The sequence below is a fragment of the Aptenodytes forsteri genome, unplaced genomic scaffold (assembly GCF_000699145.1).
Source record: "Aptenodytes forsteri isolate BGI_AS27 unplaced genomic scaffold, ASM69914v1 Scaffold194, whole genome shotgun sequence".
NCBI classification, from domain to species: domain Eukaryota; kingdom Metazoa; phylum Chordata; class Aves; order Sphenisciformes; family Spheniscidae; genus Aptenodytes; species Aptenodytes forsteri.
In genome coordinates, this window is record NW_008795243.1 from 924737 (window position 1) to 936905 (window position 12169).

The 12169-nt window shown below is 39.5% G+C and overlaps 1 protein-coding gene across 1 annotated transcript; it reads left to right on the forward strand.

The window, feature by feature from the left end:
* Nucleotides 1–2218: 2218 nt before the first annotated feature.
* On the forward strand, nt 2219–12169 carry UPP1 (uridine phosphorylase 1). Its single transcript, XM_009278711.2, has 7 exons — nt 2219–2285; nt 5369–5486; nt 5982–6140; nt 7181–7295; nt 7760–7969; nt 9534–9680; nt 11604–12169. The coding sequence occupies exons 1-7, from the start codon at nt 2233–2235 to the stop codon at nt 11741–11743; spliced, it is 942 nt and encodes a 313-aa protein (XP_009276986.1). The 5' UTR covers nt 2219–2232; the 3' UTR covers nt 11744–12169.

Sequence of the window (12169 nt, forward strand, 5' to 3'; positions counted from 1 at the left end):
CTGCGGGAAGGGCCGCCGACGCAGAGGGCTCGTCGGATGGGTATTTCGGTCGTGCCGTCGTCTCCGAGCTTAGATTGATGGGAGCTGTCTGCAGGGTCCTCCGTCTGCCGCGCCGAGGAAGCCGTCTGGCAGCGATGCGCGCCGTGAGCGAGCTGTAGTTGTTCGTACAGTCTCGAGAGGGAAACCACGGTGTAAAAATCAATTTTGCGACGACTTCAGTTTTTCTAATGATGGATCAACACCAAACTAGAGCTTTTCCTTAAAGATACTATTAACCGAGGTTTTCCTTAAAAAAAAAGGGAGGCGGGAATAAAAAAGTAAGAGAGAGAGTAATGATAATGCATTCTGCGTTGTTTTAAAGCGTTGGTCAGAGGATTTGCACACACATTAAAGTGGGCCGTGTCCTTTCTTGAGCCGAGTCCTGCTGTGAGCACAGTATTCTTGAACATCAGTTTTAACTTTGGCTGAGGCAGGCTGCTGAAACTTTTGACGTGGCTATACAAATTTCCGTTTGTTTAGACAGCGTGAGAATTTTGTGGCTTTATATTAATTGGCTGCCCGTCAGCTACTACCTGATTGCCGGAAGGGTCTGCCATGGGAAAACTGCTGTATGCTTGCTCCTTTCTTCTGTTCCTGCCAAGGCATCTCCTGCTGGGCGCCGCTGGAGAGGGTATTCGGACCTTTGGACTGTCAGAACTTTGTTCTCGGTTTTTTGAAATACATCGTTCCTTAGGGGATCACAGAACCAAGAACACTGTTAAAAATCGCTTGGTTGCTTAAGACTGTGAACAGCAGCTGAACGAATATCCTCGGTTTGCTTGCAGCCATTTATCGTCTAGGTACATAAAAATCACTTTGCTGTTTCTTCTTCTTATCTTCGAACTCCTCCTTACTAGGACTCACGGCACTGTAGTTTTCTTGGAAAAAATTACGCATTTTTCCCATAATGTCCATGGTATACTAGTGATACCCTGTAGTAACTCACTCTAATCATATGACCATAAGGATGCGTAATTGATTCTAAATGCGACTTTTATACTTTACCTCCTTGAGCATAGATCCTAGTATGTGTTTAGTACATCTAGTACAGGTGAAGTTTAGGTCTATTTAATAAAGGTTAATATTTTAAATGAAGAAAACTAGTAGTCCTTATAAATTTTAATACATTTCCATTATTCAGTGGCTTTTAACAGGCAGACCAGGTTTATTTCATTTGGTTCTTCAGTTCTTTCAAAATTCATGTGTCATGTAATTCTATTGCAAGACTGATTTCTTTCTATTTCCTTGTAGTGTAATCCTGGGGGTTTTAAGTATTATAGTCCTGTCTCTACTATAATCTGTGTGCTGTCAGGCTCTTTGTAAGGGAGGGTAGAGCAAAACTTTGTTATTCAGTACTTCCTGTAAGGGCATTCCCAGAAAATACCAACTTTGTCACGTAGCCTTAGTCACTTCTGAAAATAATAACAAACGAGTCATTCTATAATTATAATTCTGTCATCGTACCAGCACCAAAGCCTCAGCGATACGTTTGCCTGTTTGAATGTAAAGGAGAATGCAGAAAGGGGAATTTTTTTGGTATAGGTTAGGGTAATGGATTAGGAAAAAAGATATTCAAGATAGACGATAAACTAGAGTGCCGTGACTTTTTTGAGTCACGTTTGGTTTAGTCTTCCTCGCTCTTTGGCTGGGGCAGATAGGAGTGCTCTTAAGGTCAGTAGGAGGAGTTTAATGAAGAGGATGTTGTGAGTAAGATGCTTCCTGGACTCAGGTTTCAGGCATATGATGGTTAGAGATGGGCTTTGGAGACCTTCTGGAGCCAGAGGTGAAAGGGGGCTAAAGCTGGTTCAGCAGTCACTGTCGCCGTGGGAGGTATAGAAGAAAGAGGATTAGTTAGTTGGCTATGAGACTTACCCCTCTCTGGCCCATGAGCCAGGTGTTGCTTATACCATGGGACAGAAGTAGCGGTGAGATGGGGGTTGCGTTAGCAAGGGGTTAGTTTGGTCTTCAGTGGTTTGAAAGTGGTGATGCTTGGCCATAAAAATTGGAGATGCTCATTTTGCTACAGTTATAAAAGCTGTAGTGTGGCTGGATTATTTTGGGGGTTTAATATGCGTGACAGTATCATCTATATAGAAGGTTTCTATCACTGTTAATGATACTAGCTTTACGGATGGGACTATTCTGATGCACTTATATCTAATTTTTTTAATATAATTCTAGGTATAAGCATACATGGCTCCTGGTGTCTCAAATGAGAAGAAAACTGATGATGAACAGTCTTCAAAGTAAGATTCAGAAATGAATTATCTCGTCCAACTTTACACTTACCTTCCTCCCCAAACTCATAACATGCTCATTTAGTTTAAGATGAAGTTTACGATGCAAATATTGATTATAACATCAAGTATCTAGTAGAAGCTGTTTTGACAAATGGAGTCTTTATCTGCTTTAACCAGACCTACACAGAGGGCTTTTCTGGCTAGCCATTTTCATTTATCACGGCACTGAATTTTTCCAAGCATAGCTGATGTTTTTATTTTTTTTTTTTAATCCAGTGAGCTGTTGAAATGTTGACTTTGGTTGCTGCGTATGGCCAGACCGACCTGCTTCAAGAGTTTGAACAAATATTTCAGTCTGTTTCTCTAATCCTTACTTTAAGCTTATTTTAGTAAAACTATACATGCACGTTTAGTCTTCAGATATTCATGTTAGGTGATGTTTTTTTTTTTTTTTTTAATCCAGTGAGCTGTTGAAATGTTGACTTTGGTTGCTGCGTATGGCCAGACCGACCTGCTTCAAGAGTTTGAACAAATATTTCAGTCTGTTTCTCTAATCCTTACTTTAAGCTTATTTTAGTAAAACTATACATGCACGTTTAGTCTTCAGATATTCATGTTTTGTTTAAACGCCCAGAAGTTGTAGGTGCTTTACAACAGCTAGAGGGGAATAAATTGTCTGCTCCTTAGGGTTAGAGGCCAAAGATTTTTATCAGGCAAACTTTGCCTTTACTGTAAATCCATGGCATTTGTCCTATGTACACATAGTAATATGCTTACTTCAATTGCCCATTTTACCCCAGGGTCCAAGTCTGCAATTGGATCCGGATGGGCAGATAACCAGTACAAGTTAGTAACAGCCCCTAGCTGCAGTGAGGCGGTGGGTTGAAGAGTGTTGCTGGTAGGGTATGAGATGAAAGAGGTGAAAGACAGTCACTGCTGAGGAAGGAAGCTGTATTTTGGCCAGGCATGAGGACAGTGGTGTTGGCACATACCACATGAATTTCCCTGTACTTTTAATAGTGGCCTCACCTTTTCCCAGTTTATTTCCTGGAGAGAAGCTTTTATTGCTGGTATTCTCATAAAGAAGGAAATATTTTTTGCTTGCCTGAGAACAAATTGTAAAGTGATTTCAAATCATATCCTATTTGTATGTAAAAGCCATTCCAATAATCATCAGCACAGCCAGCTATTTGTTCTGCATTAGTGAGTGACCCATTAAATATGGGTAAAGAGTCCCACAAAACCGAACAGGAATAATTCGGAGGAGGCAGCCTGGGAATTCTGCTCATGTGAGCTGGCAAACTCCTGGGCTGTCTGCGCCTTTCTGAAGAGCCATAAACCTGCTCTCTATTTCTCCTCGAGTCAAACAGGTCTCTCGGAGGGAAGAACAAAGGGAACCAAAGCCTTTGGTTCTACCTCAGGCAGGATTTGTATGAGGAGAGGCAAATGGGCCATGTGGGAGATGGAAAGGAATTACTACTGAAGGGGCAAATGAACCACCCGCTTTGTTGGGCTGCTTTTTCAGTTGCTGAAGGTGGTAGTCTGTGGTGGGCAGGGGCAAATAGGGTGGATTGGGATGATACCTCTTTCTTTGTTTGTGTAGCTGCTGCTGGATAGTTAGTGACATCGGAGAGAGAATTTCAAGAACAGAAAAAATTCTCAGAATATTGGGGTTGTAACTACTTTCTTTGCTTTCTGAGGAACAGTTTGGTGACCTCAGTCTGGGTATCTAGGCCACTTTAGGCTTCTTAAGGTAACAAATACATCCTGCACAGGATCGACAGATAAGACATAGGACCTACAGAAAAGCACTGCCTTTCTGGAGAGGCATTAGAAGACAGATAAGATAACCTAAAACATCTAAAATAGCGCTAAACACCTATGTTTAGGCTTTAGAGTTGTTCCTGCAAAGTCTTAACAATTTTTTGCATAAACTCCAGGCAAACTCTTTTGTTTGTCTCCTCTGACAAAGCAGTTTGAATTTGTTGAGCCATGCTGTGACTGCAGTGAGCCTTCATTAAGCTATTAAGTCATCTTCTTGTGTCTGGAAGACATTTATTGCTTGATTTCATCTCTCAGAAACTACTTTGAAGTATTGGCCAGTATTTTGCTTCAGCTTGTGATTATTGACTAGTCTTTCCTACCTGTTTCAACTGAACTTAAAACATCAAGCACAGAAGGCAAGACGTTTTATGAATCATTCAGCTTGCCTAGTTAGTCCACTCCCAAATTTTCCATGAAGGCGGTCCCACATGCTAAGTAGTTCAGTTTTCCCTCCTTCCCTCGTCATTTCCTGGTTCTTCAGAAAGATTTTTTTTTTTTTTAAGCTGTATCACTTCCTTACAGGAATCAACTTAAGAGGAAGTGAATTCTTTTTACCTCTTCCTCTCTTTCACTTTTTCTTTCATTTTTTTTTTTTCTCTTCCATGGCTTTCTCTTTGCTTCAGATTTCCATTTGCCTCTTTCCTCTCCTATTTCAGATTCTCTGTACTCTTGTTACCAGTCTTATGCTGTGGAGTTTTTTCCTCCTGGCTGGATGACACGGAGTTACAGTGAGCCAAATTGCCAGAAATCCCCTTTGGGTCTGTCTGTAAAGCCCAAATCTTCCCACCCCTCTCAGGTGGCTAGGAGGGTCAGTCAAAACACAGAGGTCAGGTTTGCTTTTCGGCTTTGCTATAGATTGTCTATGTGGTAAGGTGGTCTATTGAATATTCCCTGGTCCTGCTCCCATTGTTCTGCTCACCATAAAGACCCACCCTGGTTCACAGCTTTAATATTGTTTAAGATGAAGGTTGCATGGTTGCAAATGCATCCTACCATCTGGGCTTTTCTTCAGCTATTTCATTCACACATTCATGTGCAATGAATGGAATGTTAAATATCATATGTGATTTATTACGAGATGTAAGGTGGTCATGAAATTTAGGATTTCCTTAATGTAATGCATGAGGAACCAAAATAAGGTAGTGCAGGCATACTTAGGTTTGGCATTTCCTAACTTTTACTGCTTGACTTTGCAAAATTAGCATCTGTTCAATGTAGGTGTTTGTACATACTCTCTCTGTTTCACAATGCTGCTGTCCTGGCAGAGAGAATTTTATCCATCTCTGCAACCCTCACCTCGAGAAAATGAAAGAAGACATCCTGTACCATTTTGCTCTTGGGACTGGTACCCATGATTTTCCAGCATTGTTTGGAGATGTAAAGGTAAGACGCTTCATTTCATTCAGCAAGCCTAAGCTTTTCTGCAGAAGGTGGAAGTGTAGCTGTCTTCAAAATAAATGTGTCGGCATAGCACCAATTGAGGAATGAATGGAAAGGGGATAAGATTTTGTGGGTTCTTGTCACTTTCAATACCAAGCAAAATTGGGGATAATTGTTTCTGACTGTCTCTTTTCAGCCAGTAAAAAGGCAAATGCTGCAGTCTCTCTTCAGGTAGAACTCCCTTTTGCGGGGCCTTCAAGCCAATATCTGTCTTTTACTAGTTTAGATGGGATGAAGGCATTTGAGTTCTATATAGAAGGTTGGGGTTTTTTCCATAATTTTTCTTCATGGCCTTTTAGAACGATTATGTGAAGAACCATGTCTGGGAATAGCTTTGTCTTAGCTGAAGGTGTTTGCATCCTCATGTTGATCTTTGCATGTTCTTTGATATACTGAATCGTGCAATTGATTTTGTTTTTTGAATACTGTCCACCCCAGTTTGTATGTGTTGGAGGAAGTCCTTCACGGATGAAAGCTTTTATCGCCTACATAGCTGAAGAACTGGGGCTTGGGGGCCCCGATTGTGACTACCCTAACATCTGTGTGGGAACTGACCGTTACGCAATGTACAAAGTGGGACCTGTTTTGTCAGTCAGTGTAAGTACCTCACTTAATCAGATATGGGACGCAGTTCAATGATGCTGTTCAAAGTAGAAAATATGAATGTACATTTCTTTTAAACACTTAATAGCCGGAGTCAGGTTTTTAAGTTTGTATCAGCCATGCTCAAAATAGTGCAGTCAGCTAACCAAGAATTCCTTTTTAGCCCTTTCTTGTAAGAGGGCAAATCTCTGAGACCTTCGTTCCTTTCTTGCCTCCTTTTTCTTCAGTGTACCACTGAGGTGTTGCAGGAATGGCCTTATAAATTTTTTGAGCAGACTTACTGTTGCCTCGTCCCTGTTCTGTCCCCTGAATAATGGGGAAAAAAGGTGACTCGATGCATGTGGGGTATTGGAAAAAATGGCTGTATCACGTCCAGAGCTAAGCATCTGCAGCGGCATTGTCAAATGTGCTAACACAGCTTAAGAGTAGCATTCCATGGGACTTGTGCTGCCAACTCATGTATGCATTTTAAAACTTCATACCTTTAATTTGTAGATATGATTACATACTTCAATTGCAATTGCATAACTGTAGTATCATTCTGCACCCTTTCTTTTGAGTTGTAATTATCGCATTATCATGCAAGTTAAGGTGGACTTACATTTGCTGAACTTTGTGACTAAACCACAGTGTCTGTGTTTTGAAAAAATTTAGCTTAACTATTCACTAGCACTTCAGGTTGGTAAAAAATCAGAGTGGGGTTTTTCTTGTCTTTAAGAAAAGTTCTGTGATGAAGTGCATTTGTCAACTACTAGGAAAGGACACTGCTTATACTTTTGAGAACGTAAATATTGTATAATTCATGATTTTTAGAAATACTGTACTTCATCCATAGTCTACCAAAGCCAGTGGGAGTCTCTCTGTTTACCTGAAGCAGCCTTTCAGTAGGCCCATAGGTTAGGGATTTTGTGGGAGTGAGTTAGGTGACATTTGGAAAAAGATATCAGGAAGGAGATATTTTCCATCTCCTTCTTCCGTATATATTTTGCATTGTCTATGTGAATGTCGAATATGAATTTCTGCTTTCATTTCAGCACGGTATGGGCATTCCTTCTATTTCAATCATGTTGCACGAGCTGATCAAACTGTTGCATCATGCCAAGTGTTCCAACATAACCATTATTCGCATCGGCACCTCGGGTGGAATAGGTATTTCCCCGCTTGATTTCTTTTTTTCTTCAAACCAAAGTATCTTTGTAGGAGAGTAGAGCATCTCTCTGCAAGTAAGTGATTGATGGTCAGAACAGTTTTCTGCAGGAGATGAATCATTTTGCTTCCGTAATTTTGAAAGAAAAGGCGATATTTGCCTCTGGATAGAGAAGATGCACTTAAGAGATCTGACAACGTGAGGAGAAGGACATTCCTGTCCTGTATGAAAAGTATGAGATAAGAAAGAATATATAGTGAAAAAGGAAAAATTTTGTTCTTTCAGAAATTATTTGTAATAATAAACTGAAGCGGCTAGGCCTGCACAAAAAAATTCTTTTGGTGGATTCAGGGGCAAAATTGCCACCTTTAAAAGAAGCAGGATTGGGTCAAGATGTACGTTTTGTGTATGTGGAAACAAAGCATTAACTACATTGTGAAGCTATATCTATTTCTTTTTACTGCAGGTCTGGAGCCAGGGTCAGTGGTTATAACTAGGCAGTCTGTAGATGCCACCTTCAAACCTCAGTTTGAACAGGTTATTCTGGGAAAGACAGTGATTCGCAGTACGAACCTAGATGAAGAGCTGGCTAAGGAACTGATGCAGTGCAGTCAAGAAATCAGTCAATTCAATACAGTCATTGGAAACACTATGTGCACTTTGGATTTCTATGAAGGTAAGGCTGGCGACAGACTAACAGAAGTATATTGGTAAGCAGCAATAGATAAATATTGAATAGTATTTTAACATTAAGGTCCAGTTCACGGAACAGAACGCATTCCCTACTTGAGCTGTCTTGTCAATCGTAATTAACCTATTTTTCATATACGTAAAATCAAGCATTGTGCTTAGCAGTTTGCTGTACTGAACTTTTAATTTTGTGGAGGCTTATTTCCCCCCAGCTCTAACAGATCCTCTGAAATACATATAGTCTACTCTACGCTTTTCACGTACTTGTCAGTTAGGTATGTTTGTCACAAAATTTCTGTGACTTACTGAGGCATCCTAGAGGATTAGAGGAGTGAGAATTATTTGTGGCTGTTTCGGGGTTGGTTTTTTTTGCACTGGTTAAGTATCTAAAGTAAATCTTTTCTAAAAGAAGCATTGGAACTTGTTTCCCATGCACATTTTGAGCAAAGCAGTGATCAGGCAACTGAAGACAGTATTTTGCTGAGTTGTGTCAATGCTGCTACGTAGGAGGGGCAAACCTCCAAGGCTGACTTTGGATAAACATACAGACATTTAGGTTCTTTTCTGGTCTCCCAAGCCTATTCACAAACATTTTTCAAGTCTTGCGAGAACAGAGTGTAGATGGCACTACTTTCTCTAGATGTTACTGAATAGGTCTTTCAAATCTTGCGAGAACAGAGTGTAGATGGCATCTGATACTACTTTCTCTAGATGTTACTGAATAGGTGACAAAGGGTGCAATGCAGAAGGGAACACATGGTCTTCATAATAGTGCTCAGGCTTGGTCAGAAGCAGACACCGTCAGTTTGTGTATCTCCTCAGACACCCATCACAGGTGCAAGCTACACTAAATCCGTGTCAGGAACGTTTTCAACTCATACAGCAAAAACTGAGAACAGGCTTAAGGGCGTTAATTTAGGAGTACATCTCCTGAAAACAAAAAGATACTGAGTAAAACACTGTAATTTAACTTTACTGTACATAACCTGCTGCTGTTTTATCTGTAGGTGTTACTCTTGAATAATTTGAATAAACTAATTTTCTCAAAAAAATTGTAATAGTATTAGCTAGTTAGCTTAAGAGAATCTTCATCTCTTACCTTAGAGAGTCTGTAAGTAATAAAATGTTTGTCCTTTTAAGGTAGCATCAGGAAAGCATTTTCAAGCCTGGCAGATTTTCTAGATAATGATTAAACATAGAAAAAATGCAACACTACCATATAGCTTAAAGTTTGTTGCTGAATTTTGACACATGCCGCACATGCGGGAAACTACTACTTACATTTTCCCATTTATGAATTTGAGAATTTAAGCTGGAGAAGACCAATTAAATTATCGTGATTCACATTATAAAAAATACAAGTAATATGTAGATGCTCTAGCAATAGCTAAGAATCACTTTGTCCTACTACTTGTCTTGCATGTGAAAATAAAGAGTAGTAGTAAAAGCTGGACACTGTATAGGGGAAACTGCAATAATGGGGTGTTTTAGAAACTGAATTTATTCTGTGACTTTATCACTCTGCAAATTTCTACAAAATCACTTTGTAGGACAGGGCAGGTTGGATGGTGCAATCTGCTTATATAGTGAAGAAGAGAAACTGCAATATTTGAAGGAAGCTTATGATTCTGGCGTCAGAAACATAGAGATGGAGTCTTCCGTATTTGCTGCAATGTGCAGTCTCAGCGGTGTCAAAGGTAAACTAACTTAAAGTCACTTTATTCAAGCTGTAGGAAGTTTTTTGCATTGCAGGGGGTTTGTGGTAAAAACTGCGATGGGGTGTTAACATACCTTCTGCATATAAAAAAAAACAGTTGTGGTTATAGTTTTGTTGCTATGATTGTTTGATTTGTGTCATATGTATTCACAACTTATGCAAACTTCCTCACATAGTTCTTCTACAGTTTAGTGCTGTCATTTGCTATTCCAGCCCATGGCAAGCACATAAATCATTAAAGTACCTAATTACCCTATGGCATTAATTTGTTTTCTTCAGTTAGTTTTTGAAGTTTACAGGAAGCAACTGGTTAATTTAAGCAATCAGGTGATTCTCATATACATAAAACTATAATCACTTTCTTTACTTTCATATCAAATTGAAAGTGTATTTTGTGTCTTCCGTATTCTGCAATGTGCAGTCTCAGCGGTGTCAAAGGTAAACTAACTTAAAGTCACTTTATTCAAGCTATAGGAAGTTTTTTGCATTGCAGGGGGTTTGTGGTAAAAACTGCGATGGGGTGTTAACATACCTTCTGCATATAAAAAAAAACAGTTGTGGTTATAGTTTTGTTGCTATGATTGTTTGATTTGTGTCATATGTATTCACAACTTATGCAAACTTCCTCACATAGTTCTTCTACAGTTTAGTGCTGTCATTTGCTATTCCAGCCCATGGCAAGCACATAAATCATTAAAGTACCTAATTACCCTATGGCATTAATTTGTTTTCTTCAGTTAGTTTTTGAAGTTTACAGGAAGCAACTGGTTAATTTAAGCAATCAGGTGATTCTCATATACATAAAACTATAATCACTTTCTTTACTTTCATATCAAATTGAAAGTGTATTTTGTGTAGACTTATGGCCTTAATTCTTAAAGAGTTGAAGATTTTTAGTAGCATCCTGAATAAACCATTCCTAATCCTAAAAGGAGTTTTTAATTTTTTTACACAAGCTAACTAATTTTCAGTAAAGATTAGAAAAAAAAATAAGCAATTACAAACAATGTAATACAGTGCCTTTCTACCCACCGTGTTAACTATAGTCTCTCACTTTCCTGGCGAGGAATTTGCCAATTCAAAACACCGATGTTTCTCAAACTTCCTTAAACTCAAGGAGGATGAAGAGCAAAAAGGCCAACAGTTATATCAAGCATCCTCAGTTCTTACTGACTTGAGAGTGATTAAAAACCCAACCCATGCTATCACCGAGCCATTAGGGAGCCTGGTCCTTTTTGCTGTCTCTACCTTGTAGGTCTGTAATGTGTATTACGGCTTGTGCTCTGCAAATTGTCACTAGCAGAAACCCCAGATACAGAAGAGTGATGGTAGAGCTCAGCTTGAGTGAAAGGAGGGATTTTACCTTTGGGGCTCTGATTACCAAAAGGCAGCAGATGAGCCTGAGATGATCCATGAGATCCTCATGTACTTGCAGTGCTCCCCATCCGTGAAAGTCGAAGCAGCTCATCTGCTGGTTCCTGAGGGATGGCATCTACAGCACAGGGATTTGAGTTGAGGTTAAGGTAGATAGTGGAGGGCTGTAATCTGTATCTACTAGAACAGTGTCTCTAATCACTTCCTACCAGTCACGTCCTGGGTACTCGTGAAATATAATTCCTATCCAGAAAAACGTAAGAATCATGATATAACAGTAAGTATCTGCAGCTGCCTGAGAGCTCTTGCTTTATGGTAGCGATCAGTTGTCTTAAACTGTTTGTAACTTTTTTTATATCATCCACAGCATGCTAGTCCCCTAGCATCTTACGGTACTGTGCATCCTTTTTTGGGGGTTTGTTTTCTCTCATATTTCTAATCTTCTAGATGTTTGTTCAAATGTTTATGCTTTTGGACTGTAGAAGTGCCAGAATGTCATTCCTAACTAATGCTGTCTTTCAATTTCTAGCTGCCGTAGTGTGTGTCACTCTTCTGAATCGGCTTGAAGGAGACCAAATTAGTAGCTCACATGACGTACTTGTGGAGTATCAGCAAAGACCGCAGAAGTTAGTGGGATATTTCATTAAGAAAAGTCTTGGGAAAGTATGAAATATCCATCTCTGTTTTATAGAAGCAGAAAGTTTTTGCACAGCTGAAGTCATGGTCACGACTTCTGTGCATTAAAGGTCTTTTGCCTCAGAATACCTTACAGCATTCCGTGTGTCTGTGGAAGTTAATCATTTATGTCACTGTGCTTTGGGAACCGAATGTGCTGAATGGGCTTCAGCTAAGTTTTGCTTAGTTATGCATTGCTGGATAGAAGACTCGCTTTTCTGTGAATTGGAAAATGGATCTGTTGTGAAGGACAAGCCTGCTATAATTTATGAAAAAGCTTTATTTATCCCTGCTGTAAAAGAAAAACTAGGAAGAATATCAAACTTTATTGCCAAGTACTTGCCAACCTCCAAATTAAAATTAAGAATACTAATCCCTTTCTCGTTGTTATAAAAAAATATATAATTTATAATGTCTTTG